This window comes from Phocoena sinus, chromosome 10 (genome assembly GCF_008692025.1).
Source record: "Phocoena sinus isolate mPhoSin1 chromosome 10, mPhoSin1.pri, whole genome shotgun sequence".
Lineage (NCBI taxonomy): Eukaryota > Metazoa > Chordata > Mammalia > Artiodactyla > Phocoenidae > Phocoena > Phocoena sinus.
Genome location: NC_045772.1, coordinates 81354491 through 81375067, shown reverse-complemented (window position 1 = coordinate 81375067; position 20577 = coordinate 81354491). Strand labels below are relative to the sequence as shown.

General features: G+C 38.5%; 1 protein-coding gene across 2 annotated transcripts in view; it reads right to left on the bottom strand.

Moving 5' to 3' along the window:
* Window positions 1-20577, bottom strand: part of ITPR2 (inositol 1,4,5-trisphosphate receptor type 2) — a 530755-nt gene that overhangs the window by 270471 nt on the left and 239707 nt on the right. For both annotated transcript variants that reach the window (XM_032646410.1, XM_032646411.1), the window contains exons 27-31: window positions 8658-8747; window positions 8436-8561; window positions 3479-3601; window positions 2635-2835; window positions 59-310 (exon numbers count right to left, since the gene is read on the bottom strand). In XM_032646410.1, the coding sequence (XP_032502301.1) occupies window positions 59-310; window positions 2635-2835; window positions 3479-3601; window positions 8436-8561; window positions 8658-8747 (792 nt within the window). The remainder of the gene's footprint in view (window positions 1-58; window positions 311-2634; window positions 2836-3478; window positions 3602-8435; window positions 8562-8657; window positions 8748-20577) is intronic.

The window sequence follows — 20577 nt, the reverse complement described above, 5'->3', positions numbered from 1 at the left end:
CGGCACTTATTAAAAATTACTAATAATTCTATAACCACTAAGCTTTTGCCAGGCTTACCTCAGGGATGCAGTCGTCATGGGTCACCACCCTCACTATGTCGTCCAGGGGCAGAAGGGAATTGCACTTGATTTCAGTGTAGACATTTTTCCCCTCTGTGCATGCTGCCAGCAACTCCACAAGGGTGATGTGGTAGGCTAAGGGGCCACTCTCGTCCCCTCGGTCCCTCTCTGAACACATCATATGGAGAAGGATGGGAAATGATGCTCTATCATTGTAAAATACCAGCACATCTTCACCCCCATTTATCAACTGAAATGATAACAAGAGAGTCGACATAGCAGTCCAAATGTTCATCCTTGCAGTTACTTCCAAAGGCTTGGTCTATCTGGAAATACGTGCATCTCTTTGTAGAAACATAGATAACACTGCAAATGCAGAACTACACCAAGGCAGGATGGTAAAAAAGATTCTAGGCATGTGTCGAGTGATTAGTTATGAATGTTATCAAAACCAGTCGGAGAGACATGGGAGAGGTGGAGAGGGGCGAGAATTAAGGACACAGATGACAGTAAACTGTTCAGTGAGTCACCCACTGAAATTAAACCTGCAAAATATTCCAATGAAGTTACTTCCTTCTACTTCAAATGGCAGACTCCATTGCCAAGTATGAGAAATCCCGTAAGTCTAATTTTACTATAGAATAAAATATCCCCATCTCCTTCAATAGTGACAGAATAAGTAAGCAAGTACACTGAACCAAATGCAACTCTACGGGAATTTGGAGATTCCACGTGTCACGGATGTCGGTAGAGAATGGAGGTAAAAGCAGAGATGGGAGAAATGAAGAGAAAAAGACAACTTTTAAAAAAGAGAGAGAGAGACAAAGAATGAGTATGTAGGGGCTTTTAGGACATAAGTTTTCCTCCCTGTTGTGTTTATATAACTTCAGTGGAGAATTCCAGCAGGTGGTAATTTTACTGCTCAATCACCGTAATGCCTTGTCTATTTTGGGGGGAAACTGTATTATTATTTTATTGAGGAATCCACTCTGACTGTCGTGAAGCTCAGGCTGAGTTAACAGTGATGAGTTCTGGAGGTAACTACACCCCATTCCAGACTTCATAACCACTGTCTTCTCTCTCTACCTCAACTGAAAACCCAGACTCAAGAGGTCTCAATCCCTGCCCTCCAATTCCTGGAAGATGCCAAGGCCAACTATGTAAGAGGTTTTGGCAGAGAAGACTTTTGTCTTCCCAGAAGACAAACCCTCTACTTTGCTTTATGAGGCAGATAGCAACCCCAAACCACAGACAGGTCAGGAGCTGCGCAGGCCTCAATCCTTGTTGTCTATTACAGTACCAATTTTCTGACGCCAATGTGAAGTATTTTGGTGGAGAACACAGATTATGTAATTTTTCTCTCTATTTTATTTGAATTGATAAGACAATTAATTGGATTACAATGAAAGTTTTGTTGAAAGTGAATGTATATGGGTCAAAAATTTACATATTAACCTAATATTATAAATACTTCTTTACACACAGAAATGCTTCACCTAATAAATGCCATAGGACTGGCTTAACTATGTGCTGCTTTCCCATTTTAAGTCTTTCCATGATGATTTTCCAAAATCAAATTCATTCTCACATTTCTAGGCAATGAAGGGCTAATGTTAATGTAAATACATATAAGAGGTAAATTTTACAAGTTTAAAACGCTCCTTAAATGTTAATAACAATAATTTACATCTAAAATTCAAGGCTTCCAGCTGAATTAACTTTAACATTTCTATGGAGCAAGAGGGACTCACATTGTACCAATACAGAAACTACTCCCACTCTCAAATTTAAGGTACATCATTATGAAAATCCCCCCCAAATCAATATAATCTACTATATAACTTGTTTGTAGCCATGTTTGAAAGCTCCCTAATCCATACAGGCCTTTAGAGAACCATTAGGTCACAGAGCAATGATTTACCCAAACAGGCTCAAAGTATTCTCCAAAGTATCACTTGGTTCCCAGTGAGTAACTCATTCATTGTATAAATCTTGCTCAATGACAAACAACATAATGAAAAGGGCAAAATAAATGAAGTACTTCATCCATTTGCTTTTCTCAAATTTTTAACTTACTCTAAACAGCTAAGTTTCCATATATAATGAATCACTGATGGATAATTTCTATTCATTAGTTTCATTCCCTTCAAAGCCCCCTGTAAATAGTAACAAAGAACACCCATTCTATGTTTCAGGAACCGAGTAATAAGGGCACTTGAAAAGCAGAGTTTAATCCATTTTTGTTACATACTGAAACTTAAAAATATAAAATTTAATCACTTTCATTCTAAATAATCTATAACTTTTCATAGGATTTTACCCATTATTTAAAATCCACAAATTCGTTAAGAATCAAAAAAAAAAAAAATAAACTCCTAGAAAATTATAACATCAACTTATGATACGTTACTTCCCTAGGTCTAAGCAAAATACATTTGTGCTTAAGTAGTCGTACTTAATTTATTTTCCAAACCTATGTTGCTGCGGGATTGTTTGTCACTCTAAATTAACAGAAAACCCATATTTGAGCATATCGTTTATGTGAAGCTGATAAAATACAAACTGAGAACATACCTCGGTCATCACCATATCCTGGCATTTCTTCACATATTTACCATCTGCTTTGACAATCGTCTGCAGAAACCTCAGGTACTCCACGTGGCGGCCGTGTGTCTCAATGCAGTGCACGAAGTGCTGGATAACCCTCTCGCTAATTTCATTGCACAGATGATAATTGTTCATGAAGATGTGCCGCATGGTTTCTGCTTCAAGGAGCTACACACAGAGGAATGTGCCCTTGTAACTCTGACAAGATCAATTTTCTATTCTACAGTACTTAGACCAATTGCACAGCTTGTGATCAGTTTCCTATTTTATGCAAAACTGTAGTGAGTTTTCTGTGCAAGTCTTCTACAAAGTGCATTGAGATTATTCAGCACTTAAAAAAAAAAACTGAGCTCACAAAGGAATTTAGTTGGAAAACGGAGCTTATTATAATGGTCAACAAGTTGGCAACAGTATTCTTGAGATTAATTTATGTATTATTCAAAAGTAGCTGTTCCTTAGTATTCGCTGACACATGTTTTACAGAGCAGATTTAACTCCACCTTTGAGTTTTCCAGATTTAACCTACTCATGGCATCAAAGAGTTAGTCTTTGTCCTACCACATCTTTTTCCTAACATTAAACTATGTACATATAAATGAAGTTGTCATCTGCAGGTAAGATCTGTGTAATTTTTCACGTTTCTTTAAATGTTCCCTTAATGGAAATAAAAGATACTCACTTTTAGGAGGAGAACCCCCTACAAGTTAAAAAATGTGGTGATGAAGATGAATAAAATTCTATCCATCAATGTTGCTAAAACGAATGAGATGGACACTTTACTATAAATATTAGAAGTCACTCAAATACTTACACCAGGGGTTAAGAACAAATTCAGATGTTTATGGAGGAGAACTTGATTCTGTGGATTTCCCCGACAGAAATTCTGCAGGAATGTATGGGCCAGATTCATTACTTCATTCATCTTTTCATCATTCTAGAAGTTAAAGAGTAGCACGTGATACAGAGAAACACACAGGAGTAAAAATATTATCAAAGAATATATTTTTTCGCACATGCATTTTTTCCTCCATGCCACTATTTTATGCTCCCCTTTCTGTGTCTACACTTCTCCCGGTTACCCCGTCCCATCCACCCTCCCCATTTTGTAGATGTCTCTCCCCTTCTCTTAATTCTCCTCCTATCTGTTCTGCTCCACTCTTTCCTCCCGCTTTTTGTTTCACGGTCCATCTCTCATTCTCCCCAACTTTCCTGCTTGTCCACTACAATTTCCCATCTCCGTACAAAGCTGTCTCTTCTCCCCTGCCTCTGTCCCCACACCCCCGTTGTCCCCCCTTCCTCTCTCTCTGGCCCCCTCATTCTCCTGGGTTCTGCTCCCTTCTGTCCTGCACCCTCCAATCCCTCTCTTTCCTCCGCTCTCTTGGATTTCCCATCTTTCCCAGTGTTTCCATGTACCTGGATCTTCCTGTTCTTTTTGTTTTCTGTTTCTCCTCCTTCCCCACCATCTCTATCTCCCTCTTTCTCCAACTCCTCCCTTTCTACTTTTCCAGGAGGCATCTATCCCTCCTCCTCTGGGCCCTTCTGGTCCTTCTCTCCTGCTCTCACTCCCTTGTCCTCCTGCTTTGCCCCCACTCTTTCTTCTCTCCACTCACTTGCCCTCTTTTCTCCACTCTGTAAATTTCTCTCTGTATATATAGTTCTGACCTTACCTCTAGTCTCTCTTCTCCCCTCTCTGTGCACCCTCCTTTTGCGACTTACTTTGTCTATTTTTTCCATCTCATTCTTTTCCTTTTTCTCTTCGCTTTCTGACCTCCTCTTTTCCCCTCTCTCTTTGTCCCCCTCTTTCTTAACACACACACTCTTAAGTTGTTTCCTTATTCACTGTCATTTTCCAAAGTCCTACAATAAGGTACTTTACTGCTAATAAGAATCTCAATAAGAAACTTAAGTCTCAAAACTCACAAAGAATGCAACGTTCTCTTTTTAAAAGTGGTCTTTTAACAATATCACTGAAACAACCTAAAATTTTTCTGGGTAGGTCATGTGGTCAGTGTCAGATATACAAAATGGACTCATGTTTTGAGTAATAGTTTATATTCAATGAATTTAATGTTTTCTTTTTTCCTAACCTGAGAGCCTATATCTTATGCCATCTATAACTAAATAAACTGCCTCGGATCATTAACAGACTCACTTCCTCACATTGAAAATAGGGATGAACTAACCAGACTAATAAATATGTCCAGAAAACTCCATTCCTATCTTGAAAATAGGAAGTTTTTATTTCAAAATCTACTAACATTTTCCTTTATGTGTGTAATCCAGGGATAGCGAAAAGACATCAAAGGAACTTTAGCCACAAGAACACCCAATTCCCACAGAAAAGCCAGCCACACAGAAGGACATCAGGGCCAGTTCTACTGGAATTGGTGTTTCTTTGAAACTGTCGTCTTATGCTTTTTTTTGTTTGTTCCTGAACAACCTAGGTATCAAAACTGAGCAAACCCCAATGGCATTTTTCCCAGAAATAATTCTAACATTTATATGGAACCACAAAAGACCCTGAATAGTCAAAACAATCTTGAGAAAGAAGAACAAAGCTGGAGATATCATGCTCCCTGATATCAAACTATATTACAAAGCTACAGTGATCAAAATAGTATGATACTGGCACAAAAACAGACACATATATCAACACAACAGAACAGAGAGCCCAGAGATAAACCCAAGAACTACGGTCAATTAACCAAGGAACGAGCTCTGAGAGAGAGGATGCCACATTGTATGTGATTTTCAGTGATATGTAGAAAAATTCTTCAACCTTTTATTTAAGCTTTAGGTGATGCAAGTAAAAATCACTTGATTTAGACATTCTGGGCTGGTGAAGAGTGGTAGAAATGCATCAGGAAGGAATGACAAAGGAGGCAAAAATACACAATGGGGAAAAGGCAGCTTCTTCAATAAACAGTGTTGGGAAAACTGGACAGCTCCATGCAAAAGAATCAAACTGGACTACTTTCTCATACCATATACAAAGGTAGACTTAAAGTGGATTAAGGACTTAGATCTAAGACCTGAAACCATAAAACTCCTAGAAGAAAATATGAGAAGTACACTTTTTGACATCGGTCTCAGCAATACTTTTTGGATATGTCTCCTCAGGCAAGGGAAACAAAGGCAAAAATAAACAAATGGGACCTAATCAAACTAAAAAAATCTTGCACAGCAAAGGAAACTATCAACAAAATTAAAAGGCAACCTATTGAATGGGAGAAGACATTTGCAAATGACATATCCAATAAGGGATTAATATACAAAATATACCAAAAAACTCATATGATTGAACATCAAAAAAACAAACAACCTGATTTAAAAAATGGGCATAGGAACTGAATAGACATTTTTTCAAAGAAGACATACAGATGGCCAACAGACACATGAAAAGATGCTCAACATCAATAATCATCAAGGAAGTGCAAATCAAAACCACAGTGAGATTATCACCTCACACCTGTCAGAAAGGCTATTATCAAAAACAAATAACAAGTGTTGGTGAGAATGTGGAGAAAAGGGAACCCGTATGCACTCTTAGCGGAAATGTAAATTGGTGTAGCCACTACAGAAGACAGTACATAACATTTCCTCAAAAATTAAAAATAGAACTATCATATGATCCAGCAATTCCACTTCTAGTACTTTTCTTAAGAAAACAAAAACACTAATCCAAAAAGATATGTGCACCCATATGTTCACTACAGCATTATTTACAATAGTCAAGATACAAAAGCAAACTAAGTGTCCACTGACAGATGAATGGAATAAGAAGAAGTGATATACATATACAATGGAATAATACTCAGCCATAAAGGAATGGAATCTTGCCATTTGTGACAACATGGATGGACCTAGAGGATATTATGCTAAGTGAAATAAATCATACAGAGACAAATACTGTATGATTTCACTTATATGTGGAATCTAAAAGAGAAAACAAATGAACAAACATAACAAAACAGAAACAGACTCATAAATACAGAGAACAAACTAGTGGTTGCTGGCATCGGGGGAATGAGTGAAGTAGGTGGGGGAGATTAAGAGGTACAAACTTACAGTTATAAAATAAACAAGTCACAGGGATGTAATATACAGCATAGGGAATATAGTCAATAATATTGTAATAACTTTGTATGGTCACATCATTTTGTGATGTATAGACGTATCAAATCACTCTGTTGTACACCAGAAACTAATATAATATTGTAAGTGAATTATGCTTCAATAAAAATATGATTAATAATAAAACAGCAAACCCAAAACACAAAGTAGTAGTAAAATATTCAACACTACAGTTATACTAAATAGTAGAAAAAGGGCCTTGATCACATGTCCAATGCCCATGTTACAATATCAAAGATATAATAATTTGGAAAATACCTTTTTTAAGGTTTAATACCTTTTCCTGCTTTTCAGTAATTCTTTCATTGCATTATCTAACCTAGTTTGAATTATACCACCTTATAAATTTACATATTAAAATGTAACTAAGTCAGACAGGGGGCAATCCAGTATGAGAAGTGAAAAGTCCAAGTGGGGAGGGTATCCACAGAGAGGGGCCTGGCATGGCACATTGGTGCCCAAGAGAGATGAAGAGGGCATCCACCCTTGTGGAGGGGTCAGAGCCTGAGTGAGGTGCAGAGGGCATTCATAAGGAGGGCAGCAGTGGTGACGGAAGATGAGATGGAGTAAGAGAATAACTATATTCACACACACATATATTCTCTAGATTTGTCTACTTAAAGGGCCTGGAGGGGCAAACCTCCACAGCAATAAGTACATTTAGTTCTCAGGATTTTTCTCCCAAATACCATTCTCCCCCAAATGGAACTGGGGCTTACTGAATAAATGGCTAATTCCAGAGGTGGAACAAGAAGAATGCAAGGGAGCCTGGAATATTTTAATGTGCAACAAAGCAAGGAACTACTCGAAGAATGATGGGACCATGTTAGAGGACAGGTCAGCTGGCCTGAAGGGGCTCCATTGGCCAAATCTGGTACAATCAAAATAAACAGTGCTAGAAATCAAATATAACCTATTGAATAAGACGAGCATCTGGAAGTCCATACTGATAAAAATAAATAAATGAATAAATTGAAAGTTTGATAAAAAAAATGGAATGTTTACTTAGTTTCAAAGAACCATGCCACAAAATATTTGTTACAAAGGGAAACTGAGTACTTCACAGTGATAATCCTGGCAGACACCACCTTAATCAATTGACCCAAGTAAACATCACCGGTCATGGGGCAAATCAAAATCGCATGCTGCCTGATAGGAAGTGGTGGGAAAAACTTAAGTGTTACTTCTGTTACGTTCCTGCCAAAGATGCATAACTGAATCGAATCACGAGGAAACCTCAAATGACCCAAATTAAGGGACAGTCTTCAAAATAGCTGGTCTGTCTCCAAAAGTGTCAACGTCAAAGAGTTCCAGCATGAGGAGATTAAAATAACACCAAACAGCTCCTGTTTCTGAAGTGGATCTTTTTGTCAAACAGGACATGATTGAGATGATGCGAGAAATGTGAATGGCATGTGAGGATTAGGTAGCAGTAGAGTGGGATGCTCCTTCCCGATCTGGAAGGTTGTTACTTGGTTATACTTGTAGGGAATATACACTAAAGGGCTCAGGGGTGGTAGGGCATCAGGTTGGCAACTTACCTGCAAATAGTTCAAGGAAAAAGATTCTTTGTAACCTTGCTATATTGAAATTGTATCAAAATTTAAAAAGGAAAACAGTACCTAAGAACTTACCTTTTCATAGGGTATCTGCAGCAGGTCTAACACCACTGAATGGGCTCCCATATTTTTCAGTAATCGTTGATGTTGATTCCGACACTTTTTATTCTGTATACAGAGTTTACTTAGCCTAATCAAAATCTTTCCAAAGAAGAAGAAAAGCATTAAATATAATAAAGGAACAAAACTTCTTTGCCATGCCAGTATAAACTCACATAGAAATATTTCACATCTGACCTCCTTTACAATCCGGTAGTTGTTGCTCTTATTGCTGTCAATCTGAGGTTTCTTTGTTCCATCTTGCACTGGACTTAAAATGTTTGAGTCCTAAAATAAACACAAAGATGTATGTTATGCCCTATATATCTTTGTAATACATTTATTTATTTTGTAATAAATAAGAAACACTTCTTGTAATTATTTTGTGATGAATTTATTATTCAACTTAAATGTTTCCTTGGTATTTTTTTATCCCATAAAAAGCTCCTTGGCTTAAATGAGTCATGAAAATGACCACTTCCCAACAACAACCAATTACAAGATCTATGGCATTACTAATAATTAATGAATTAAGTTTAAAAGGAAAGGGTATTACAAGTAACATTATCAGTCTATTTCCTTATGCTAAATGTATCAGACATATCATGACTTTATATTGCCTATAGGAAAAGGAACAGTAAAAATCCAGGGCATAGGAGGCATAATTTTATTATTAGGGATGAACTTCAGGGAAAAAAAAAAAAAGACTGAAGGAGCATATCATAACATGACATGTTAAAACACTTCAGGGATGGGAGGAAAAAGCACCTTAACCCAAGAATTCTCTGACAGGTTACCATGACATCCTTAAGAGTCATGACTGGGGGCCAACCAACCATGTACAGAATCATGAAAATGAAAAAAAATTTTTCTTTATTTAAAAATAATATTTTAAATTCCTAAATTAATAAAGCTTATTAAGAGGACTTGAAACACCAAAAGCATGTCATTCTAACAACCATTATCTGTAGCAGTACAATAAAAAAACAAATGCAGGGAGATACATATTTTAAATATCAACTATTGGAGTCACCACATGAAAATAAAACATCACTTACGAACAATTTAATACCTGAACATTTGTTAAGACTTAATGCATTTCTGGTACTAGGCAATGGTGAATAGATATAAAAGAAATAGAAGATATGGTCCTTCCCACAAGAAAATTACAGTTTACCTAAGGAAACAGGGAGAAATATGAAAATAAAGGTTTGAACTGAGCAGAAGTCACTATTCAGAGAGAGAGACAGAGGCTAGTTATAGCTTTAGACAGCTTTATGAAGGAGGGGAAATTTAAGCTAAGGTCTTGAAAGATGAAAACTACTTAGTTAAGTATGAGGGGGTGTGGAAGGGCAGGGGTACACTTGTTAGGCGAAGAAGTCACCTTAGCCAAAGGCACTGTAGAAAGAAAAGCACAACAGTGGGTAGAAAACGACAAGAACTGACAAAGCATGCTGCAAAAGTGGACCATTAGATGGAGTGGGGCCTGACCATCTCCCTGATTTACAACAGGTACAAAATTGCACCTGGGATGAATGTCAAGTTCAACGTGGGTTAAAAAACACCCTAAAGTCCTGACTACATTGAAGGTGTTGGACTCACAGTTAAAGGGGACTCCAATCTAAGCTCAGGAAAAAGTAAAAACTATATGAAGCCAATTGATAAATTTTATTTGTCCCTGTTTTCCCTACTGTGTTCCATGAAAAATCACAAAATTAATGCAAACCAAGAAAGAAAAATATATACATTTTCCTTGCTAGTCAAAGAATTCTGATGGAAGGCTTCAAGCAGGCGAGTGACTTGGCCCATGCGGTGCCATCACCACTGCTCAGTAAGCTCCGTGTTCCTCTTTGACTTCTCTCCAGGCAAATATTGTCCAAGACGGAGGCTCCCAATCTGAACTCCATTTAGCAAGTAACTCTCCTCCCATTTTACTGAGCATAAGGAAATTCCCCTACATGACATTGCCTCTTCTCCATCTGAAAATGTCCAGTATCAACTACAAAACCGTCTACCTTCCCTGCTATGTCTCAGAGAAAAAGAACTTTTGAAGCACGGATTTTTAAATTCCATCTCCCCCTGCCTCTTCTCTCTGCTTCATCTCTGTTTCTTGTGCACGAACAGTTTCTACCCTCTACTGATTCTTTCTTAACTCTCTGAAAATATGGCCAAGTTGAGGCCAACCAAGCACTTTCTGTGATATCGCCCATTCTGGGAAGTAGTCAGATTACTACTTGCATCTCAGATTACTCAGATTACTACCCCCACTAAATTCCTCAAAAGAATAATCTACTGTATTAAAATTCTTTTATGTGTCAATGACTCAATTACTAAAACTGTCTTTGGCATCTGATTCTATGGCTCACTACCACTTCCCTTTAAATCTCACTTTGTTTTACTATGACAGGATACTCTCCAAGATTTTCTGACCACCTTATCTCTTTCACTCAATGGAACTGGAACTGCAAAAAGTAAAGAATAAAAACACTGCAAGTATTCAAACTGTTACTGTTTCCTTCCAGGGTTGTGTCACCTATGCTAATAAATCCTAGGAAAGAAATGAAAGCAATCCAACCTCCACCCCAGGTAAATAAAAGAGAAAAAAGAATGGGAGATATTGTCTACAAGACAATAAACACTAAGTGAATCTGAAAAAGTTGTAGAAGAAAATGTAAAATTATATATGTAAGTGAAGTCAGTGTAGAAGAGGGAAGGGGCCCAAGTGGCTCACGTAAATATAAACTGTTTAGATGGAAGAGGCTGGAGGTCAGAGCATGAGACAAACAGCGTTTCTATTTGATACCAAAAATAATTTATTGATGAGAAATAGAAATTGCAAAGCTAGAAATATAATTAAATTTCCTTTTTCTGATCACAAAGGTGAAGGCTGAATTGAAAAAGGCCATATTCATTTTTTTTCTGGAAGAGAAGAAATATTAAAGAAAACCACCCTTGTATTCCAAGCCAGGATTAAGATGCTACCAAGTCTAAAGACTGACAAAGCTCCTAAGGTGGAGAGGAGATCTTTCTGACATATGTCAACTTAAAAAAACTCAGTCAGAAATACAGGCAAAGTTTTGGCAGATATATGTAAGTCTATTTTTCAAACAATGGCCTGCAAAAAAAGCAACTGTCTTGTTTTAAGAAAAGCAATCTCAGGGATGATGTACTACATTACAAAAAGTTATGTTCTCTAGTTCTGCCCAAGGGAGGATATAGACAATGCTAAACTCTCTAAGTATGGGAATGATGAAGAAAACTTATTTTAATTTAAAATTGCCAGCAGTCAACAAAAGGAGGCAATGCTGGAGAATTCAATAAACGGCCCCCTTTAGTTTCAGAAAATAATTCAATGTAATTAAACCGAACAAAAATATTAACCCACAGAACATCTGGAAGATCCCAAAACAGAGATTGGGGGAATTTAAGAAATATGTAAACTATATAACTACAGTGAGGTTTTGTTTTCTTATGTTGACGCCAAAATTCTCTAAGTAAAGATGTTCTGAGAGTTCTCCTCCAGAAAGGGAAGAAATTAATTATATTTTTTATATCCTATGCAAATTTGGCCCTACATCAGTGCCCAAATCGACAAAGCCGTGGCTTTATCCTAATGACAAAATATTAGTTATGTGTAAAATGTAGAATTATAATTTATTCAGAGTCCCAGAGCTGAGCAGATGCAGGAAAAAAAAAAATGTGTAACACTGAGAACAATGCCATGCTTATAGTAAATATCTATATTATCCTTTTGACAGCAGTGATGAAGAATAAATATGGAACTCCAAAAATACTTGCACTTCATTGTAATTGTTTCCAATCATCTGGAAGAACTTGAATTTATTTCCTCTAGTGGAATATGGGAACCACTTAGTTAAGTGATTTTATTGAGGTGGCTAGATTTTTAAGTGCACAGTATATACTGTAACATAAAGCAATACATTCAGAAACAACATAGCAAGGAGAGTCTAGAAGGGTCTAGAAATTTAGGGAAGAGTCTAGAAATTAGATGGTTGCATGGATCTAGACAGACTCAGAGTGAATACCTAAACAAACAGTGGTTCTGAACACAGCGTTGCTCTCAAATTTATTTGGCATCAGGCATGGAAACGCCTTTTAGATCAACAGCAAAAATGATATAAGAAAATAATATTGTATGAACCATATGGTGAACTAAACATGGGCACAAATTAATGAGGATCTGGCTCCTTAACTTAAACAAGGGCAATCATTTTATTTTAAAAAAGCACTTTCCAAATCCTACAATGTAGAACTTCCTGCATCTACTACAGCTGTGATTAGCTCAGTGAATATTTACAATAGCCAGGACATGGAACCAACCTAAATGTCCATCGACAGATGAATGGATGAAGATGTGGCACATATATACAATATACAATGGAATACTACTCAGCCATAAAAAGAAACGAAATTGAGTTATTTGTAGTGAGGTGGATGGACCTAGAGTCTATCATACAGAGTGAAGTAAGTCAAAAACAAATACCATATGCTAACGTATACATATGGAATCTAAAAAAAAAAGTGGTACTGATGAACCTAGTTGCAGGGCAGGAATAAAGAGGCAGACATAGAAAATGGTCTTGAGGACATGGGGTGGGGGGGTGAAGCTGGGGCGAAGTGAGAGTAGCATCGACATATACACACTACCAAATGTAAAACAGTTGGCTGGCGGGAAGCAACAGCATAGCACAGGGAGATCGGCTCGGTGCTTTGCGATGACCTAGAGGGGTGGGATAGGGAGGGTGGGAGGGAGGCTCAAGAGGGAGGGGATATGGGGACATGTGTATGCATACGGCTGATTCGCTTTGTTGTGTAACAGAAACTAACACAGTATTGTGAAGCAATTATACTCCAATAAAGATCTGGTAAAAAAAAATAGCTCAGGGCATGTCTTCTCTTTGTCCCCATCCCAGTGAAGTGACAGGTGTCCTTCCCCAGCAAATGTCATCAAGTCAGCAAGACTGCAAAGCGTTCTGCTCACCGTCTGGATTCTGAGCCTTCTCTTCCCGTATCCACTATTTAACTGAATCAGTGGCATCATTTACCAATCACCCTCCTCCCAACTTCAGACGTCAAATGCCATCCTTTTCCCTTCCCACCTCCCTCTGAAACACACACAAAAAATCTAATACTCAGTCTTTTATACTTGACTGACCAACCATATGATAATTTAGTTGAAGCTCTTCCTAGTAAATAGCACCTCCTTCAGACAACTGAATGATAGCCTCACTGTGGGAGAATGAGGTATTTTCTCTCCCTCCCACCTAAGACTAACATCACATACCACCCATTCGGGATGATATCCAGGGGGATGCAGGAACCCTAACATCAGCCTAGATCTAATTATCTGACCTTGTCTGTAAAGCTAATTCAGACCATCACGGGGTCATGGTCGTTTCTGCTTCCCTGGCTGGCACCTACGGCTGCTTGAAGGCTTGGTCCAAGATCCACAGTGCAGGGAAGAGGCTGTGTCCACCAACACTGGCCGATAACGCCCCTCCAGATTTCCCCCAAGCTAGGCACAAATCTCCGCCCTTCTAGAGAGTAAATGCATATTCTTAGTCTTACTCCAAACCCGTTTTCCTTTCCTTTGTCCTAAAACAAATACAAACATGGCATTTTCAGATTCATTTGATGCCATTTTAATGAGTATTTGATGATGTTTAATCAGATGTCCTAGAAAATACCCCAAATCTCTTTGACTATCTATATCTCTGATAAATAAGTAACCAAAAAAGGATGTACCACTGGAGTGCATTCTCTTTGCTTAAAGACATATTCCAGAAAAAAGGGAACGTACTGATGATAGGTATGTTCGATGTAAACTAATAGCTGCTTTCCTAGGAGTACAACAGGAACCCACTATAGCACAGCAATGTACAGTACTTTTTTCTATAATACTTTCTATAATACTTTATTCATATTATATTATACTTTTTAATTCGCTCCTCACCAGTATTATATGAAATTAGAAAGGTAGGCAACCCTTTAGTCAGCAGGGTGGCAAAGGTTAACAAAGCACTGTGCAGGAAGTGAAAACAGTGATATAAATAGAGCCCTTACAGACTATGTCTGCTACCTGAAGTCACGTGAAGAAAGCATTCTTAGTCACAGTCACCTCAGAGCACACCACAATGTGACTGAGAGAGGGGGCTGTATGTATAGAAGGTGAGAGGAAGAAATCAGCACCACCTTCTCTTCGACTCCCTCTTCAGCAAGCAATCATTAAGGAAACGCTGCTGCCTGGCCCAATGACACAGGTGGCTCCGATTTGAATGAATCAACTTCTATAATTTCCTTGCAAGCCACTCGTTGAGGAAGAAAACATATAGGAAGTTGGAATCCACGCTACCAACTTATATGAAATTGAGAACAAATGGCAAAGTGAAAAACTGAATAAAATAGTAACTGTCCTCTATAACATGAAAGGAAATAATAAGTTTATGCTGAAACAGCATTAATTTTAAATGTAGGCCAGAGGGAAAAAGATTCTTATCCTGGAAATAATTGGAAGAAACAAATTCAGGAGATACAAGCATTACATTTAAGAACTTGCATTACACCAAATAGAATGAGAATGTGTATAAGTAGCATTTGGCTCAAAGCCAAAAACTAGTTTTCAGCTGCATGTCTTGTGAAAGGACTTTGACACTCATGTGTAGCAACCACCTTCAGCAACATCAGCTCAGACATAAAGGACAGAGATATGTAATGTGATATAAACGAGTAAAATAAATATACAAGGAGGTTGAGGGCAAAAACAGAAAGTGGAGACAAGAAAACAAATTCCGTAAAAGGAACATTCCAGAAAGCACTCTCCCAAATGAATGGATACACGTTCTCCATGTAGCTATCACAGTGTCCCTCACTGGTCAGATCCTGTAGGGATATTCTGTCTGAAACTCATGTAGTCTTTCTGAACCAAGCAGTGAAGGTTAGACATTCTACCAGTTACTTTTGCCAAGAGTCAATCAGAAGTTTTGCTGAAGAAACCAAGTCTATATAGAACTATTTCCCTGCTGTGCAGAATCAAAGTACTAACACTTGGGAAAGCACCATTTTCTTTCAAGATATCTTTCTAGAGGGATCAGCCTCCTTACCTGTTTGCTTCATCAAAGAAAAAAGATCAGAAGTGGCTGGCAAAGAATGGAAACTGGGTTTTGCTTTTAAAGAGTAACGAGATGTGGAGGTAAGAGAAAAACCATCAGACAGCGAAGGGGTGCTGAGAGAGAAGCAGAGAAAAAGCAAAAGAGGGAAGGAGAGGGGGAGAGAGGGAAGGAAGGAAGGAATTCATTCTCTCAGTAAGATAAATCAGCAAACTAAAATTCAAATACCTGTGAGGAAAGTTAATGCTAAGAAAGACAACAACAAAAAAATCAATAATGAGATTATATCATTCCCAGGGAAACGCAAACAGTCAAATAATCTGAAAGAACTTTGAAATATAAGTACGTTTAAAATAATCATAGAGATAAAGTGAGGAACATCTCTCACCCCAGGTGGACCCCTCTGTGGTTACCGCGGCTCAGCATGACCCCATAGCATCACTCGGCGGGGATAAGGGAGAGCTCTACTGGGAAAGGGGGAACTGCAAGCCAAGGGCCAGCAGAGAAAAGGCGTGTGCGCCCCAGCCTTCCATCCCCCCCCGGGGAGGTACCGCCGCTCTGCTTGACACCAGTCTGGGTCTACACTTCTGAGTGACCACCCGTGCCCCTACCTCGTAGCAACTTCTCACCAGGCAAGTTTGAGAGTAACGGGTCCATGGACGTACACAAAACGTCTTGGGCACCAGGCAGTCTGGATTCAGGTACCTGTCGTTGGTAGGAATTGACCAGGTACACGAGCTATGAGGCCCACAGAAATGAGAAGAGGAGCAGAAGCCTTAGGTCCCATGAGAAGCCAAATCAGTGCACAGCCTCTTAGGAGAGAAGATGGTGCCCTGCCCCTCCCACCACCGCACCTCACTCTGCAAACAGACAGCCAGTTGGTTGCCCAGGCAACCCAGAGTGAGCCCCCAGGGACACTTCCCAGTTAATTCTGCCCCGTACATCACACACCCGTTAAAAGAACAAAAAGTTATGAAGTGAAAACAGGCAGATATGAATCTAGAATGCATAGATATGAAAAAGAATCAATCAGAAACCCCGAAAAGGAAAAAAATAGTCCTTGAAGTAAAAACTAGATAGATGGTTTAAACATCAGACATCAGTGATGACTATAATTTCTTTTTAAAGGAGCAGGCGACCACATATAGGTAGGTAGCTAGATGCAGAGACAAATAAACATAGATATGCAGACACAGAAGCACAATCACTGTGAAGAAAAATTAACAACAACCAAAATATTTAACACGGGTGGGAACTTTGTGTCCTGTGAGGCCCATGTGGCCTGCTTCTCAACTCTTAAGAGGTGAAGGAGCATAACGGGCAATCCTGAAGTAACCCACTCGGATGTGGCTTCCTGAGTTAATCCCTCCCCTTCCTATATTTAGAAGTCAACACAACATATTTGAATGTGAGGCGCTAGTAACACTACTGAGACAGTCAACTCGTTACACCCTAGCCATCAAGCTTTCAGCACCAATGGTATAATCTTTTCATGTCGTGGAAGGCAAGATAATAAAGGGAAACCCTGGAAGATACACTAGGTAGTAAAGCTCATAGGTACTAGGGACACAATGGGCTTACTAGAAGACCAAATCCACCCGTCCTCCCCCTGCTTCTACGAGATCAACTTCAATAATGGGATAATTTTGGCTTCGCCGAGATTTGTTAGTGTTAGTAAATGGATCATCAATTCACATTTATTGCCCCAAGTACACAGAGTTTACCACTGAGGGAAAAAAACACTTTTATGTCATCAGAAACGTTTCTGATTACTAAAATGAAGACTTACTTTAATGCTATCTGGTCTTCTGATATCTAAGCAGGCACAAAGACCATTATGAGCTGTTTTAAAACAATGCCAATCATCCTGTGTTTAGAGCCTTTGTAAAGATCTACTGAACAACAAAGGATTATTATCTGATTGGTCTGCCAGAGTACATGCTGCCTGCTACTGGCTGTTTCCATTGATGTGATACATTTCATCCTGTTTACAATAAACTGTCACTACCTCTGGCAGTTGGTTCATTGTATAATGTAGATTATTTGGCTGTGTACAATTAGTAACTTTGTAGTTTCTCACTTTTTCTCCTTATATTAATCTATTATAAATGTACCATTCTCCTGGCTTCTCAATGAACCTACTTGAGTACATTTCTACTGCTGCTTCCCTAGTTCCTGCTTACCTAACCTCACACCTGAACTTGGGCAAGAGGCCCTTAACTGGTCCCCTCCTTTAGCCTCTTGCGCTGCTGAACCATCCTTCCCCCAAATCTTCAAAGGCTCCCAATGTCCCAGCCACTTCAAACACCAATCACTTATCCCTGTTGAATTTCTGCTTCTCTTGTGATTATTCTTGAATCACTAATAAAATCCTCCCAATCTTTCAAAACACTGAAGTCTTCTCCAAGTAGCCAGTCCCACACTGACCTCTCCCTTTTCTGTGCTACAACAGTTCAATATTCAATCATACATTTGTCATACTGTTTTATATGTGTTAATCTGTGTGTTCATTCTTTGAGGACAAGAGCCATAGCTCAAATATTAGATTTGATTCTAGATATCAAACTTTAAGAAGGGAAATGAGAAATTCAGGTGTGTACAAAGGCAAGGAAGCATGATGGTGAAGGGATGAAATTGTACTTTAAGCAGAATATTCAAGAAAAAGGGTTGTTCTCTGGAGAAAAATGCCAGCAAATCAAGTAGAGTAGGTTCAGATATGGTCCACAGTGCCTCAATACTAACATCAGTAAACAGATATTACAAGGATAAATATATGAGCTCAAAATAGAGTTTTCTACTTTTAAGAACCGTCAGAAATAGAAAATGTTGAAGTAGAAGTGCAGAGGAACCCCTCTGACTACACAACATTCAGAAGTGATAGATAAAATATTTAAACTATCTCTTTTTAGTAAAGAGGAAGCAAACGGAGGCTGGAAACCAGAAAAATACATGAATTTTCCAAGCAGTAATCAAGCACGGACTCATTTGTTGGCCCTGAGGGCATCAGCCCAAGCTGAGAACCAACAACTGAGTTTTAACTTGTCTCACACACACAACAGAAAAGAAGCAAAGCCTGAATTCCAAGATGGAAGGTCTGACCAGAAACCTGCCTCAGGACCAGGAATACCTAAAGGAGACACCCACAGAGACGAGCCAGGGAAAAACGTGGCACATAGAAGAACAAAGGGGTACCTGTCTTGGCTTGGCTTGGTCAAAGCCAAAAAAGGGAGAAAACTCTCTTGAGCTCCTATATACAAAGACAAGCCCACTTTCACTCAAGATTTGGGGATAGAATTCCCACTAATAAAAGGGCTCCAAAAGTTCCAAGCCAAAGACTTTGTCTAACATGTTTACAAAATGTCGTATCTCAAAGTGTCTCAATGAGGCAAATGAAATCTTCTCTGGATTAAACACAAACTTCAGAGGAATTCACATATTCCAAAGAATTTAAGTTCATAATACATTTTTTAATTACTAACTATCTAAGTAAACACATTCCCAAGGACTTCTGCAAGAATAGCACACTTAAAACTGCAAATGGCCTTCCTATTAGAAAACCACTAGATCCTAGATACAGAACCTATTTTAAGTACATTTCTGGGCTCACTGGAAATGAAGGACAACTCTGAAAGACCCCACCCACCATCTACAATGGAAAAAAAGTAAACTGAAACCAGATCAGAGAGTTCCAAGCTTCAGGGCAACATGGTAAGTTTCCCTGAAGGCAAATGCCAGTAGTACCAGGCCTGCAACCCAGAAAGACAAGCCAGCTCTAAGCAAGTGTCAAATCGGAGTAGCTAAAGCCGAGACTCCTGCTTTTAGACCCGTGTGTGGGAAGGGAGCAATGTGGTCTCAGGCTCACAGTGCCCCCTGGCCATAGGCCAAGGTAATCACAAATACTCTAAGGAGGAAAACATACCGTCTTTCAAATCCTTAAATCCAAAAGATGTGAGCTCAAAACCTAGACCCGAATGTTTACAGCAGCTTTACTCATCATGGTCCCAAACTGGAAACAATCAAGAGGTCTTTCAATAGGTGAATTAGGATAAACAAACTATAGTACATCCAGACAATGGAGTATTATTTAGCAATAAAAAGAAATGTGCTAGTGAGTTACAAAAGGACATAGAAAAACCTCAAATGCATATTGCTAAATGAAAGAAGGCAGTCTGAAAAAGCTAGATATGGTACAATTCCACCTATATTCTGGAGAAGGCAAAACTATACATGAGACAGTAAAAAGATCAGGGGTTCCTGAGGGGTTCCCAGCGGCTCAGGGATTCACAAGAGAGGGACAAATAGGTGGAACAGAGAGGAATTTTAGGGCAATGAAACTATTCTATATGATACTGTACATAGCATTATACATTTGTCAAAACCCACAGACTCATACAGCACAAACAGCAAAACCTAAAGTAAATTATGAACTTCAGTTAATAATAATGTATCAATACTGGCTCATCAACTGCAACGTACCACATTAATTAATGTAAGATGTTAATAATAGAAAACTGAAGGGAGGGGAGGAGAGGATATAAGGGCATTGTACCTTCTGTGCAATTTTTCTCTAAACCTAAAACTGCTCTAAAAACAAAGTCTATTAATAAAAGATATGAGCTCATAATCAAACATGACCAAATATATAATGAAACATGGAATTAGTATTACATACAGGCTATTAAATAGTCATATGGAATCACAAAAATTAGCAAGCAACAAAAGATGATCAAAAATGACCAAAAAGGTTTATCTAGTCAAACTGCAGGTGTGAAAAAGTATAATGGCTGAAATTAAAAGTCAAGAGGTAAAGTGAACAGCAAATAAGACATGCCTGAAGAGCGACTCAGACGACTCTACGAAACTATTCAAATTCAGCATAAAGTCGCAGGTATGGAAAATATAAAAAGAAAACTAATAGATATGGAGGCAATAATAAGGTTTAACAAACATTTAATCAGTTTTAAAATCAGAATTAAAGCACCACTATTCAA